The sequence below is a fragment of the Choloepus didactylus genome, chromosome 21 (genome assembly GCF_015220235.1).
Source record: "Choloepus didactylus isolate mChoDid1 chromosome 21, mChoDid1.pri, whole genome shotgun sequence".
NCBI classification, from domain to species: domain Eukaryota; kingdom Metazoa; phylum Chordata; class Mammalia; order Pilosa; family Megalonychidae; genus Choloepus; species Choloepus didactylus.
The window spans coordinates 19,449,355-19,465,364 of record NC_051327.1 but is presented as its reverse complement, the minus strand read 5'-3'; the positions used below and the strand labels follow the sequence as shown (position 1 = coordinate 19,465,364).

General features: G+C 44.4%; 1 protein-coding gene across 1 annotated transcript in view; it reads left to right on the top strand.

Moving 5' to 3' along the window:
• The window catches only part of STAG3 (stromal antigen 3), a 38,790-nt gene extending 25,922 nt beyond the window's left edge, over nt 1–12,868 (top strand). Inside the window, exons 25-36 of the mRNA XM_037814809.1 lie at nt 26–118; nt 254–422; nt 550–686; nt 1,476–1,577; nt 2,097–2,245; nt 2,492–2,620; nt 2,721–2,878; nt 10,095–10,269; nt 10,533–10,634; nt 10,923–11,004; nt 12,132–12,203; nt 12,472–12,868. Coding sequence (XP_037670737.1) covers nt 26–118; nt 254–422; nt 550–686; nt 1,476–1,577; nt 2,097–2,245; nt 2,492–2,620; nt 2,721–2,878; nt 10,095–10,269; nt 10,533–10,634; nt 10,923–11,004; nt 12,132–12,203; nt 12,472–12,480 — 1,377 coding nt within the window. The 3' untranslated portion in view covers nt 12,481–12,868. The remainder of the gene's footprint in view (nt 1–25; nt 119–253; nt 423–549; nt 687–1,475; nt 1,578–2,096; nt 2,246–2,491; nt 2,621–2,720; nt 2,879–10,094; nt 10,270–10,532; nt 10,635–10,922; nt 11,005–12,131; nt 12,204–12,471) is intronic.
• The last annotated feature ends 3,142 nt before the right edge of the window (nt 12,869–16,010 follow it).

The window sequence follows — 16,010 nt, the reverse complement described above, 5'->3', positions numbered from 1 at the left end:
CCCCCTCAAGCTGCTGTCTCCACAGAAGGAGGTGTTGAGTTTGAGGGGCAGGATGGTGGCCTTCAGCGAACTCTGCCAGAGCTGCCTCTCAGATGTGGATCCTGAGATCCAGGAGCAGGTGAGAGTTGGCTCCAGTAGGAGCTGTGAGGCAGGTTGGTCTGAGGGGACCCATTCCAAGCAGAAATTAGCTATTTAATTTATATCTTGGTAAACAGTGTACCCCTTTTTAAGCATCCGTTTTCCCTCCCAACAGGCTTTTGTCTTGTTAAGTGATCTACTTCTCATCTTCAGCCCTCAGATGATTGTAGGGGGACGCGACTTTCTTAGGCCCCTTGTCTTTTTTCCTGAAGCCACTCTCCAGTCTGAGCTAGCCAGCTTCCTCATGGATCACGTCTTCGTCCAGCCCGGAGAACTGGGTAGTGGTACAAGGACTCTCTGCCTGGGTCTCAGGAAGGGGCTGGGGCTCGGGACTGGCTCAGGGATACAGAACAGGAGGCCCAAGTCCGTGACTCTGACATTTCTGTTCGGAATTTGGTGGCTCTGGGGCAGGTAATTCACTGGAGGATCATTCACACATCGAGCAGCTGCACCAGCGGCGCCGCCTCTTGGCTGGGTTCTGCAAGCTCTTGCTGTATGGGGTGCTGGAGATGGATGCAGCCTCGGATGTTTTCAAACACTACAACAAGGTACAGTGAGGCCTTACAAAAGTAAAGGAGACAGACCAAGTTGGCCTAGCTGTGACTTCAGGCCCTGTAGCACTACAGAAAGGAGGGTGGGGGAAATGATGATGTCAGGTTTTGAGGAGAAATAAAAGGGAAGAGGCAACAGGAGTTTAGAATGAAGGGACAGAGAAGAGACATGGTAGTAAATAATTATGGAGAAAAGGCTGCTACATAGAGAAAGTTCAGTGGAGGGGAAATATCTTATTCTTCCTGCCCAGGATTCTTTTTCTTTCTCAACCTAGTCTATGGAATGGGGTAATATAAGAGGGAAAAAAGAATGAAAGAAGGGTCAATCCTCACAAGATGCCTTGTGACTCACCATTGTATTTCTGCTTATTGAGCACCTACTATGTGCCAAGTACCTTCTAGGCACTAAGGAAATGGCAGTGAACAGCCAGACAAAAGTTCCTGCCTTTGTGGAGCTTTTGTTCTAAAAGAGGAGGGAGGTGACTCGGGGAGTGCAGTTTCAGTGCTGGATGCTGTGAGCACTGGCAGCCTGGCTGCTCGTCTTCTCCAGGGAGTGGGATCAGGGCAGAGTGTCTTCCCTTAATTATTTACCTAAACAGATTTCTTTGGAGCTTTGCATATATGGGCTAAAGACAAGGTCTAGTCTGAGTTATTTTACGCTTAGATTCATTTTTCCATATTAAGGCGCTTTGGAAGGAGGCATGATTAGGGATGTGAAGGAGGAAACAAAACAGAAGTCACCTTGCCTCTGATAGCCCATTACCCTCCACACTTCCCTCCCCTCAGTTCTACACTGACTATGGGGACATCATCAAGGAGACATTAACCAGAGCAAGGCAGATTGACCGCAGCCATTGCTCCCGAATCCTGCTACTGAGCCTCAAGCAGGTACTCCCTTCTGCCTGGGCCCTGCCCTCCATCTAACCCACAGACTGCTCTTTCCCCCCTCGTCCATTTAGAATGTCAACTCCTGAGCAGAAGGAACTTTCTAATTTATTTTGACTCTTTTACTTTAAGACAGCTCCTTCATACCTGGTAGAGCTTTAGAAAATATTTTTTAACTGAATGGGCACTTTCAACTCCAACCTTATGGAAATACTAAATTATTGTTGATGAGAGCACCAATAATAAAATGATAGGACACTCCTAATTTTTGTTTAGTCCTGTATTCTCTCATGGTTGCTACAACCATTTTTATTTGTGGTTATAGAGTTATAGAGCAGTGGTAGAGGCTTTCTCTGCTGCCGGGATTCAGGGATGGGACAGTATTCTGGTAGAAAAGAAGAATTAAAAGTAGAAGATGGCCTCCCAAGCCTTTTACAGTTTCTGGGCAGAGAAGAGTATAGTGTAGTTCTCTATTTCCATGCTTTTCTTCCCTTTCCCTAATGTACCATATCCTTGGCGCAGTTGTATACAGAACTGCTGCAGGAGCAGGGGCCCCAGGGCCTGAATGAGCTTCCAGCCTTCATTGAGATGAGGGACCTGGCCCGGAGGTTCGCCTTGAGCTTTGGACCCCAGCAGCTACAGAACCGTGACCTTTTGGTCACACTACACAAGTAAGGAAGTATTGGTTGGCAGTCAAGGTACTTGGATTGTCCTAAGAGGGCTGAGCCAGAGGTTATGTGCAGGGAGAGCTGGGAAGGAGGAAGAGCATGTTGAGAAGTAGACAACCAGGTCAGTAGGTGGGGTATGCCCTTGGAGATGAGCTGGGGGCAGAGGGAGGGTGCATATGGCAGGATTCCTGGGTCCCCAGGGGGAAGTGGGAACGGACTATATACCTAAAATAATTCTGCCCAATCAAGGGAAGGCATCGAGTTCTCCTTGTCTGAGCTTCCTCCAGCTGGGTCCTCAGGGCAGCCCCCAAATCTGGCATTCCTGGAGCTCCTTTCAGAGTTTTCCCCCCGACTCTTCCATCAGGATAAGCAGCTACTGTAAGTTAGTGCCGGTACCGGAGCGAGTTGGGCTTTGGGAAGGAGGGCATGGTGAGGGCCCAGTGACCACCTCAGCCTCTTTATCCCACCCCTTCCTTAGCCTCTCCTACCTGGAAAAGTATCTACAGCGTGCCTCCCAGGCACCTGGCCGACCTTGGGGCCCAGTCACCACCTACCGGCACTCCCTCAGCCCTCAAGAGAACGCAGCGCAGGCCAGCCCTCAGGGCCACTCCCGCTCCAAGAGGAGGCGCATAGAAGGTAGAGCTCTGCATAAGTATGTTGTGGGTACACAGGTGTGACAGCATTGGGGTACTCAGCACTGCTTCCTGTGTTACCACTACTTAGGTAAGCAGCTTATGGTTTCTTGCCTCCTTCAAATGTTTGCCTTTGGTCAAATAAAACAAAGTTTAATTGCGCATCTCCTATCCTGTCATTAGGGGTACTCGTCTTGAAGTATATCAAGCCAACTAAAAAAAGCAAACCTTTGTGAAAAACAAACAGAAACTAATGATAAAAAGATGAACTAAGAAATCTGTACCTTTAGGGGGCCCCTCTTTGACATCATGTATTCCATTATTTTCCAAATTTTAGAGATTTTTAAACAACCTCATAACTGTTGCCTTCAGATTACTACCCATCTTATTGCAGGTTTTTCCTTTAATCTGCTTTATTTTCATGGTCTCATCTTAAGTGATGACATCCTGGAAATCACAAGTTTGATATGCTAGTATGTTTCCTATTGTACATTAAAAAATGACTTTTTAATACAACAGTGTTATTGAAATATAATTTGCATACTATACAATTCGCTCTTTTAAAGTGTACAACTCAGTGATTTTTAGTATATTCACAGAGTTGTGCAGCCATCACCCTCCATTTTAGAACATTTTCATCTCCTTTAGAAGGCCCTTCATGCTCATTAGCAGTCACTCCTGGTTTTCCCCATCCCCTCAGCCCTAGGCAGTCCTGAATCTTCCTTGTGTCATTATGGATTTGTTTACTCTTGCCACCTCATATATATGGCATCATACAATAAGTAGCCTGGTGTGTCTCACTTCTTTCACTTGGCCCTAATGTTTTCAAGGCTCATCCATATTTTGACATATATTAGTATTTCATTACTTTTTATGACCAAATAATATATATGGTATCGATATACCAGATTTTCTTTATCCCGTTCATCATCAGTTGATGGACGTTTGGGTTATTTCCACTTCTTGACTATCATGAATAATGCTGCTATGAACATTAGTGTATAGGTTTTTGGGTGGACATAATGTTTTCAGTTCTCTTAGGGTATATCTAGGAGAGGAATTGCCGGATCGTACGGTGACATTATGTTGAACGTTTTGAGGAAAGGCCAAACTTTTCCAAAGTTACTGCACAATTTTACAATCTCACCAGCAGTTTATGCAGACTCCAATTTTTGTCCACATATTCACCGACACCTGTTATTGTTTGTATTTTTTATTTTCTCCATCATAGTAGCAGTGATATGGTATATCATTTTGATTTTTTATTTGCATTTCTCTGATTACTGCTGGTCTTGAGCAGCTTTTCATGTGATTCTTAGCCATTTGCATATCTGCTTTGGAGAAATGTCTATTCACATCTTTTGCTTGTTTTTAAATTGGGCAATTTGTCTTTTTATCATTGAGTTGTAAGAGTTCTTTATATATTCTCTATCCAAGTCCCTTATCAGATAGATGATTTGCAAAAATTTTCTCCCATTCTGTGCCTTGTCTTTTTACTTTCTTGATGGTACTCTGTGAAGCACAAAAGTTTTTAATTTTGATGGAATCCCATTTATTTTTTTTTTCCTTTTGTTGCTTGTGCTTTTGGTGTCACATCTTAAACTATTGCCTAATCCAAGGTCATGAAAATTTATCCCTATGTTTTCTTCTAAGAGTTTTATAGTTTTTAGCTCTTAGATTTAGGTCTCTGATCCATTTTTTTTTTTTAAACCTGGATTGGGGTAAGTTGTGACTTCTTTAGTATCTTCCATATATCATCATCTCTTAAACCACCAGGAAACTCTTCTTTAATCAATTAACTAATAAGTAATAAAGGACCCACTATGGGCAGGATACTCTGTTAGGTGTTTTAGAAGTCAAGAAGGATCTTTAATAGCTTACCATCTAATAGGAAAGAGAAAAAAATACATTTATAGAAACGTGAGTTATTAACAGTCACTAGTAAATGATAACTATCCAAGGGTTTGTACAGATAAATGCTATAGAATTCAGGGAAGGAAAGTGTCACTTTAAGTTTGGTTGATCTGTGACAGCTTTACCAAATAGGTGTCATTTAAGCTGAAGCTTGAAAAATGGGTAAGATTTTATATAAGCTGAGCAAAGGAAGAATGAGAATCACAGGCTGGCAGGGTAGCACAAGGAAAACATAGGAAGGGGTAAGTTAACCAGAGCTCATGGTCTGCCTAAAACCGAGATGGCAGAGGTAAAGGCAAGGCAAAACTGACAAGATTGGTTCAGTTGCTCATTCAAATGATATTTACTGAGCATTATGTGCTGGGAATACAGCAGTGAACAAAAACGACAAAAATCTCTTTAGAGAGTGTCAAGTAGATGTAAATGCTATGATGAAAAAGCAGGGAAGAGAGGTGGGGAATGCTGGTGGGGTAGAGATTACAGTCTGACAAAGAGCAGTCAAGGGAAAACCTCATTAGAACATGAATGTGGGCAGACCCCTAAAGGAGGTGGAGGGGGGCACCTGGAGTCTCAGGACAACAGCATCCCAGGGGGCAGCCTGTCTGAAGGCTGTGTGTGTGGGGCGGGGAGGCGCTGACAGGTTCAAGGAACAACAGAAGGCCAAGGTGGCAGAACCGAGCAGGAAAGGAGAGCAGGTGGGTCGGGAGGCCAGATCAGTCATAGGAGCCCAGAGCACATAGGTGGAGGCGCCGGCTTTTTCTCTGAGGTAAGAGGAAAATCCTTGGAGGGTTGAGCAGAGGAGTGATAGGATCTGCCTTCTGTTTGAAAAGGATCCCTCTGGCTGCTGTGTTGAGAATTGACTGTAGAGGAGCAAGAGGTAGAAGAAAGAAACCAGTGAGGAAGTTGGTTTAGGATCCAGACAAGAGATAAGAGTGGTTAGAATAGGATGTGAGAGTGGTAGAGGGGGTGAGAAGTGGCCAGATTCTGGATTTATTTTCAATGAATTGCTTATAGGATTTCCTGGCAGACTGGATGTGTGATTTAAGAAAGAGTGAGGATGACTCTGAGGATCTTGGCCTGACAGTTAGAAGGATGAAATTGACATCCACTGAGATGGGGAAGGCTGTGAGTGAAGCAGATGGTGGGGAAGTTCAGGGGTTTGGTTTTAGCCATGGTACAAGTGGAGATGTCGAGGAGATGGTTGAGTATGTGAACCTGGAGTGCAGGGAGAGGGAAGGCTTGAGATAAATCGGGAGTTGGCAGAATATAGGTTATAAAGGTGTGAACGTCAGTGACTAAGGAGCCAGTGAAGATGGGGGAGAGGAGAGGCCCGAGGACTGAGGCCTGGGGCATTCTAACCTTAATAGAGTGGGGCGATTAGGAGGACCCAGCATTGAAGACTGAGAAGGAATGGCCAGGGAGGTGGAAGGAAACCAAGGAAATGTGGGGGCCAGAAGCCAAGTGAAGAAAGTATTTCAAGGAGGAAGGGAGTGATCAATTATTTTGAAAGCTACTGATAAGTAAGATGAGGACTGAGAATTGAATATTAGATTTATTAACATAGAGGTCATTAGTGATCAGGGCAAGCACAGTTTATGTTGGGGCCACAGTAGGAAGGGCATTTAAATGAAAGAAATTTTAAACCTTACTCTGAATAGGATGATTAGTCACTCAGCGTTTTTGAACAGGGGAGTAATGTAACAATCTTTTAATATTAATCTGGTAGCAGTATGTAAAATCGAAGAAAGAGGAAATAGTAGAAATATGAGTTAAGAAGCTGTCACAATAGTTCACGTGTACAGTAATGTATAATAATGAGTGCTTCCACTAGGATGGAGAGGAAGGGCTGGTCATATTTGGTCTTGAGAAAATTAACATGGTGACTAATCAAAGTCTGGTAGAGTGGGAAGAAGGGACTCTGATACTGAGTTGGAAAAACAAATGAAGGATGGAGATATTGGAAGGGAAGCCAGTTTGGGGAAGATAAGTTCAGTCTTGGACTAGTGAATTCAAGATAACAGGAGTATATCGAAGTGGAAATGACAAACAGGTAACTAGCAGTGTAGTTCTGGAGCACAGATGCAGCTGGCCATGGTTATTATCGTGAAGTTCACACAGAAGGGAGAATAGAAGCTGTGGTGAAACCCAAATTCCCTTACATTTCATCACCTGTCTCAGCTGGAGTCAGTGCTGCTGTTTCCGGGGCCCAGGGTTTCCTCTGGAGATACAAACTTGGAGGGCCATGGCTTTTCCCTGTTTTCTGTAGCTCCCTTTGTTTGAACCAGTAGCAGCTCACTTTCAGGTATTGTTTTTAGTGTACAAAAGTAGCCATGGGGAGGGAGGATAATGGGGACATGAAGATTAAAGTTGACAGACGCTCTCCCGCGGGCTTGGAGCGCAGGCACAGCACCACCTTGGCGCCCAGGCCTCCACTGATGGCAGGCAAGTTCCCTAGGCTGTGGAAATGGCGGGGAGCAGCCAGGCCCTGGAGACCCCGCTGGGTTCAGCGTGACTTCTATTAGCTGCATCGAGCAACAGAACAATATTTGGGAACTGCCCCTTCTTCAGTTTGGTGACCATGAAGTGATGAAAACATCTGAATGACATGCTGCTCAGTGGGCTCCTGGACCCCTGAGCTTGGAAGCTTAGTGCTTGGACTGTCTGAGGGTGAAAACCCAGAGGAAGATATTTGGTGGCAGAACTACTGACAATGAAACCAGTGGAATCAGTGACCTTCAGTGATGTAGCTATCAACTTTATGAAGAAAGAGTGGGCCATGCTGGACATGAACCAGGAAAAGATGTTCAGAGATGTTATGCTGGAGAATATCAATCATCTCATGTTCATGGGCAAGGAAAATAACCATAACAAAGAAGAAATGATAACAATGCAACATATCTCTAAAGACATATCTACCAACCAGACAAAGCAGATTTCTCACACTGAAGAGGAACTTCTTCACACTGAAGAGGATCACACTGGGAAAAACCCAATATCTGCAATATATGTGGGAAATCCTTCAGTCATTGTGGTAACGTTAGACAACATGAAAGAATTCACACTGGGGAGAAACCATATGTCTGCAGTATGTGTGGGAAATCCTTCAGTCATTGTGGTACCCTTAGGCAACATGAAAGAATTCACACTGGAGAGAAACCCAATATCTGCAATATATGTGGGAAATCCTTCACTCATTTTGGTAACCTTACACAACATGAAAGAATTCACACTGGAAAAAAAACCAGTATCTGCAATATATGTGGGAAATCCTTCAGTCGACTTGGTAACCTTCAGCAACATGAAAGAATTCACACTGGGGAGAAACCCAATGTCTGCAATATATGTGGGAAATCCTTCAGTCATTGTAGTAACCTTAGGCGACATGACAGAGCTCACACTGGGGAGAAACTATAAGTCTGCCATCTGTGTGGGAAATCCTTCCATTTATGTGATAAACTTAGGTTACATGAAAGAATTCACAGTGAGAAGAAACTATATACCTGCCATGTATGTGGGAAATGCTTCACTGATAGTCTCAGATGACACAAGGCAATTAACACTGGGGAGAAAACATTTCTCCCATCTAAGCAGGAAAACCTTTAGAAATTATTCTGCTATTAGACATCAGAGAAGTCATTAAATGTATTTTCCTTATGGAAGAGTCTTCAGCCATAGCTCTAACATTTAAAATAAAAGAATTCACACAGGAGTGTAATAAATATCTCTCAATGTAATAAATGGGTAAATGCTTTTATTTACAATCTATCTTTAAATAACATGATTTTACTATTTTAGGATAAACTCTAAGTCTGTAATTACCTATAATAAATTTCATCTTTGCTCCTTCCTTTAGTATACAAGTATAGCTCAGAGTAGGAATAACTCCTAAACCATAAAAATTAACAAATATCCTTACTAGGAGGAGAATATTCTAGGAGAACAAGATATAATATTTGATGGAGTGGCTACTCAATGAAAAATGAGAGAAATTTTTTACTTACAAAGCAATGTGTAGAATACATTGAAGTTTAACATTGTATAATATATTCTATGTATTTATAGAATGAAGAAAATTCTTTGTTGTTCTCAATTTACTCTTCAGTGTTAAATTTCTCATACTGAGGAAATGTCAACACTAAAATCAAGGTAAAAAAGTGTTCAGCTGGAGTTCACACCAGGAATATCAGACTGGGAAAAATAACTATCAAGAATGCTTTACAACAAAATTCAGACATGAATTCAGAGTTTTTCCTTTTGACATATTAATGAAAAATAAATTAAAATGTAGGATTGTGTGGTGATCTGGAATTGCTGAATGCAGACTTTTGTAAAGAGTTTTAGGCAGGGAAATCAGAGTTCTTTTCAACAGATTAGCACATGCACACATTTATGAGGTAAAAACTGGGGCTGAAAATTCTAATTTTCAACTTCTATTTTTTCATACAACTTTAAACATAATTATGATGACTAGGTTAAATCAGAAAATATCTTTAAATGTTAACTAACAAATGTACAATCAAAGATGATCTGTCGTAATTATATAAAGAAGCATGTACTGAGCAATAATGAACAGAACATAAATAAACAGATAACTTGGGAGTCAAAAAAAAAAAAAAGTTGACAGACAACTAATTTCAATTTGACTTATGTTTTTAAATGGTATTACCTGGATTTTCTCAGACATCTTTAAATTCCTGCTCCTCTTCTACCTTCCTGGATTTCTGGAGGAGTGGGGTCCTTAACACTTTGAGCCCCAGGTCTTCCACTTACCCTTCTTATCAAAACCACAGTGACATTGCAACCATCTCGTTTTTTTTCTGGCCTTTAGGAAATCCTGTCTTCATTTTTTTGTTTTTCCCTAGTTTCCACACTAGCTTCTAGTCACAAAACTATTGGCATTTTAAGCTTTTTCTCACTAGAGATACCTTGAATGGGTAGGATTTCAGATGTCTTCGTTGACTCAGAGCTTCCTTTCCCACCTCTCAGTCTTGGGGAATCCACCTTTCTCTCACATTTGAGTTTATATGTTCATCTGTGAAATAATATTTATATCTCTTTCCATCTTTTTTTATAATCCATGTTGTAATTTTTTTCTTGGACAAGACCTAGGTATGATTTTAAGCCTTGCTTTTTAGTACATAAGGCTACGACACATTAGCTTCCTGCTCATTTTGGAGTTACAGCAGAATGAGGTCATACAGGTTTTCCCATCTCTTTTTCCTAAACTTTCACTTGACAAACACTGGGCATGTTTCAAAAGAGTAAAACCTCTGTAGTGGTTGGTAAGTGCATCTGCTTCTCTGCAGCCCCCTCCAGGCGGAACAGAGAGGACATCTCTCCAACCCAGGAAGAAAGCCTACAGCTGAGCAGCAGCCCACCCGTACCCACCCTCACCTCTACGGCTGTGAAGAGTAGGCAGCTCCTGGGGGCATTAGAAGAGATGGAAGAAGAAGGGGGCTCAGAACTGGACATTACCCAAGGGTGAGGACCAAGTTGAGAATCTGGGTCTCTGGCTTCCCAGCTTGGTGTTTTGTCATCTCCTTCTTGCTGTTTCTATTCTGTTCCTGCCTGTAACACTCGCTCCATCTCTGGTGGTTCTCCAATTATTTTCTGTGTTTTTATCTTTAAATTTCTCTTCCTCCTTACACTCTGAGCTTTTCTCCCCTTTAGGACTGGCCACCTTATCTCCTCTTTTTAGTCTTTACTATTGTCCCCTGTCACTGATCCTCCTTCATTCCCAACAGCCAGCACCTGCCAGGCCCCCAGAAGTCAAGGAACTCAGGTCCACAGCATTTCCGTACTTGGCACAGCCCTTCAGCTCCTCATCTGGGCAGTCGGCTGACACGGTGAGCTTTTCTCATCATGTATGGTCTTCACCCCACTGGAAGCTTCTCCCCTTATCCAGTGCTTCTATGCATTTTTTAACTTGTCTTAACCATAGAACACTTTCTTCCAGTATAACTGGGAGCCCTGGTATGTGCAACTGATATCATAGAGCTACTGTGATTGAAGCAGGAGGGGTCCTAGAGCCCTTTTCTCACTGCCCACCCCTGCTTCTCTGAGGGGGTCTGAGAAACTCCCAGGGATCCTTCAAGAACAGTTTGAAAATGTCTGCTCTTTGCTCCTGCCTTCAGACTCAGCCTTATGGAAGAGGAGGAGGAAGAAGAGTTAGCAATTCAGGATGAGTCCGGTGAGGAATGGCAAGAGGCAGACAAGGTGAGTGGACCCAGCAATTTCCTTCTTCCTCTCAAACTAGAAACAGGTAAGAGAAGGAGAGAAATCAGAACGATTCTTCTCTGTCAGTCCCGATGGTACCCTTGTCTCTAAAAGCTGTTCAGGACTTTTTGAAAGAATTATGGAGTAAAGAAGGGAGGTTTATAAGATGCTTTGGACTTTGCTATTTACTTTTGTTTGTGAAATAAGAAGAGCTATTAAAAATACCAAAAAGAGCTGGAATAGCATCCCCCTCCCAACTCCCAATAAATATTGTTACCTCTAACTCCCTGAGTATCTCCTAAGAATTGGAAGGAATCCTAGAGCTAGAGATGGAAAGTCATTTCACCCAGACTTGCATCCTATTTAGTAAGCCTCTTCACCACACACGTTCCCTTCCCTCCCCTCTTCTGTAGAGGCCTGCCCCTATTCCCTGTTGCTCCTCTCTCCTCCTCTTCTACCCTAGCCTGCCTGCTTCCCCAGAAGGATGTGTCAGCCATAGAAAAAGCATGGAATTTGGAGTTGTGTCCTGAGTTCAGATTCGCATTCCTACCAACTGCTGATCTTTATCAAGTTAGCTCCTTAACCCCTAGTAACCCCATTTCCTTATCTGCAAGATGGAGCTTATACATAAAATAGCATAAATGAAGGCACCTTGTAGACTGAAAGGGCTGTGTTGTGTCAGGAGCGGCTGCTCTCGTTCTTCCCCAGACCCACTCTTTTGAGTCGGGAGAAAGGACTGTATAGGGCAGGGGAATGGAGGTCTTGGGCTCAGAAGGAAAAACCCAACAGATGACATCTTCAGTCAGAGACTAGAAGCAAGGCCTCTATTAAAATGTTCTTTCCTGGAGGTCCCTCAAGAAAAATTCCATTCTCTGGTTCTGAAAGTGAACTAATTTAAGTCTTCATCTGGGCAGGCAGGAGAGGCAGCGTTTCTCTAAGGGCCCCTGCACCTGTCGCTCAGCCTCCGCTGCTCCCGCCTTCGATAGTCTTTCCTCCCCAGCTGTGCCCTGGGGGCCTGTTGTGCCCCCTTGGCACTTGTTAGGAGACTGGAAAAGGAACTTAGTTATTGTTTGGGATGTGCTGGGAGTGGGGGAGGACTTTTTGACTTTTGGCTCCATTCTGTTTAGCAACCAAGTAGCCACTCTTCCCCTGGTGAGCACTGGCTGGACCTCTTAGATTCTACAGAGCTGAGCATTGAGGTACGTGCCCCCGAAACGGACTGTGGAAGGCAGATTAAGAGGGATTGTGTGTCCTTTAGTAAAATGTTGGCAGGTAACCTGTGTTGCCCTATCAAATAGGTAGAAAGGCCAGAGCCCATGGGCTGCCCTCTCAGGTGTCTCTGGAGTATTGGGAGGCATGGGGGCAGGAGGTTAGAATTGTAACCTGGAGGACCAGGCAGTCATCTGTTTGCCTTTTGAGCCATTGGTTATATTTCTCTGTGGTTTCATTTCATTGTTCTTATTACAGGATTTCTGACATGAATCTGTGTCCCTCCCCATCTCTACCCCCACCTCAAGGACCTGACCACTTGGAAAAGGCAAACAGGAAAAAGAGCAAAATGAACCATCACTTCCAGACCCCTCCCCTTGGTCTCCGAGGGGAAGCAAGGGTGGGGTTTGCCTTGCTAACCTAACCTTTTTCTCCGATGCTTTTGTGTTGGATGAAGACACCCCTCTCCTTCCTAACACACTGTAGCCCTGACCCTCTGCGCATGAGCACGGTGCCTCTTTCCTCCTGTGTTTGCAGTGTGGGGAGAGGGGGACTCCATCTCAGTATTTGGTGAGCGGCACTGCCTCCCTGTGTTTAATGGAAAGAGTCCACAGTTTTCCTATATTTTTGGAATATCATCTCTCCCAGACTCTTTTGTGCCCTGATTGATTAACTCAATAAATATGTTTGAATCACCTGGTTCCCAAGAGCTTGGCTTGTGATTGTTAAGCTGATGGAGGTTAGGTTATTTGTCTGTGACTATGTGAAGTGGTGCTGCCTATCCACCTGGCCCAGTGGACAGGTCCCCAGCAACACACAGACACAGATTTGTACATGGGCTCTCAAGGATGCATTGCTTAGTAATGGAGACCGGGTGGGGCAGAGGAGTTAGGAAAGACTGGCTGCGTGTGAGTAGTTTATCTAATGGTGACAACTTAGGCCTAAGAGAGGGAAGGTGGAGGGCGGAGTGGGGTGCCTTGCAAAACTTCCCCCTCACCTGGATTTAGGCCAGGCCAGTCACCAGCGAGTCTTCTTGGCAGCCTTCACCTAGGGGTTCTTTCCGTGGGTGACTTGATTTCCTCATCCCAGAGACACCAGTCATAATTTGGAATTCATAGAACCTTAATATCTGAGAGTTGGAAGGAAACTTAAAAGTTACTCTAAATGTCCAATTCAGAATTCCAAGTTCTCCTTGACCCCTCTTCCTCCTTCATCCTCACCTTCTCCCATCTAATTCTTCACCAAGACCTGTCAAATTGTTCTCCAAAATTTATCTGTAATCTCTCCCCTTTTCTCATTGCCATCATCCTATCCCCGGCCACTGTCATCTCTCACCTAGAATATTGCAAAATAGATGCCTGAAATCTGCCTCCTTGAAACTTTGATGGTTCTTGTTCTGCTTCTTAGAGCAGCACAGAATACCTCTGTTCCCTCTTTCCCCTCTGACAACTGTTCAAATGTATGCAGTCATTGTCACTTTCTACTTTTACTGTTTTCTACAGTGTAAGTAGCTCTTCAGCCTTTCCTTTTAGATGTAATTTCCATTTTTTTCCCTGAGTGTCTGCTTTAATGACAGTTTCTCACTACAGTCTAACATCCAGCTGGCAGCCTGCACAGAAGGAGTCACTGCTTCCTACAATCAGGTCACTCTGCCATTTGATGGCTGTACCAGTTTGAATGCATTTTGTCCCCCAAAACACCATGTTCTTTGATACAGTCTTGTTGGGGCAGATGTGTTAGTGTTGATTAGGTTGGAACCTTTGGATTAGGTTGTTTCCATGGAGATGCAACCCACCCAACTGTAGGCAATAATTCTGATTAGATCATTTCCATGGAGGTGTGGCCCTGCCCATTCAGTGTGGGCCTTGATTAGTTTCCTACAGCCCTGTATAAGAGCTCAGACAGAAGGAGCTCGCTGCTGCAGCCAAAAGAGACATTTTGAAGATAGCTGCTGGAAGCAGACTCTTGCTGACACTTTGGAGGTGCAAGCCCAGTGTTTGTTCCAGAGAAGCTAAGAGAGGACAGGACACCCCAAGAGCAACATTTTGAAGAAAGCACAGGAGCTGAGAGAGGAGCTGAAACACAACCTGGGAACAAAGGAAGAAGATGTCAGCCACGTGTCTTCCCAGCTGACAGAGGTGTTCCAGATGCCATAGGCCATTCTTCTGTGAAGGTACCCTATTGTTGACGCCTTAGCTTGGACACTTTTATGGCCTTAAGGCTGTAACTGTGTAACCAAATAAACCTCCTTTTATAAAAGCCAATCCATTTCTAGTATTTTGCATTCTGGCAGCATTAACAAAGCACAACAATGGTCATGTCACGTTAATCTTTGTGGTCAGCTGAAACCATTTCTCCATCATTCCCCACTTCCTCCCTGCCCTCTTCTTTCCCTCCCTCTAATCCCTCTTTCCCTTTCCCTCCCCACCTCCAAATGCCCCTGAGTGGGTTGGAATCAGTAGCCTGGGTGAAGAGGCACTAAAGAGCTGTGGTCAGGAGGAAGCAGAGAAATAATGAGAACAGAGAATTGATCACCAAAGATAAAACCAGGAAGATTGGAGAAGACCTCTTGGGGGCACAGGAGCCCAGAATCCTGGGGAGACTTAAAAGGAAAATATATTTAGTTTGATTAAGTAGATAGAGGAGAACCAAGGGCAGGATTGTGGGTGTGGGGAGGTAGAAACAGAAGCACGAAGTGTCTTTGTTGTTGCAGGATCCTCTCCCGAGGCCACATCAAGGTGGCAGGGAGCAGCCCCTTAGTCACTGAGAACAGGGCCCGGGCGCAGGGTGGTCCTGGGCACAGACCCCTGGCTCTCCACTGTTGGGGCTAGAACTGCTCTCTCTTTAATGTTTTTAAAACTGTGTGCAGGAAAGGCATTTCAGCACAGTTGTGAGGAGTGTGGGTTCTGGAGCTACAGGTCCAGCCCTGGCTCCACCGTTTACCTTACGTTTGCCCTGAGACCCTGGGCGAGTTGCTCCTCATGAAGGTAAGAACTGTGTGAGTGAGTCAGAACAGATGGAACATGAAGTATGTGTCAGATGTCACTTCTTACGTTACTTTGATAAAAAGTGAAATGTAATGACATGAGTAGTGGAGAAAGGTGATCTTTTCCGCAACACTTAAAATATATGCAGAAATAAACACAGCAGATCCCCCTCCGCTGGTCCTGTGCCAGATGTGGCCACAGGCACTGCTTCAAGTCCTGCCCCGGTCCTGTCTACCCAGACTCACCATGCAGCCACCCCTCAGAGCTCTGCTTCTCTGCTCTGAATGCAGAGCCTCTCCGTCTCGCATCCTCTCCTCCTCTCTGCCTCACAAGCTGGAGCCTCTTTCTGGCTTGTAAGATTAAGCTCTCCTCTCTTTCCCGGCTTGTCTCAAACATTTCACCTGAACCACAAGTTTTCTAAGATTCTTTAAGGGGTTGGACTGTTTGAGACCAAAGGCCAGAGAGCCTGGCAAACAACCACTTCACTCCTACCCTACATCACACCTCTCCCTGAAGCAGTGAACTCGTAGACCACTCAGCTTGAAAGGAAGGGAGAAAGGAATACTGGAGAAGACAAAATTGGTTGTCTCAAAAATACTGTTCCTGCCGTGGAACTGGATTTGCACAGCCATTTCACGCCCTTGGTGTGGTGAAGCAAGGCCCCGCAGGACCTGGGTTTCAGCCTCAGGAACTGAGGGACGTCCCGCACGGCTGCCTGGGTTTCTTTCTGCCTTAGGTCTGTCGGGCCCACAGGAAGAGCAGGACTAAGCAGGGAGCAGCTGCTGGTTTCCTGGAAGGAGATTGGAATAA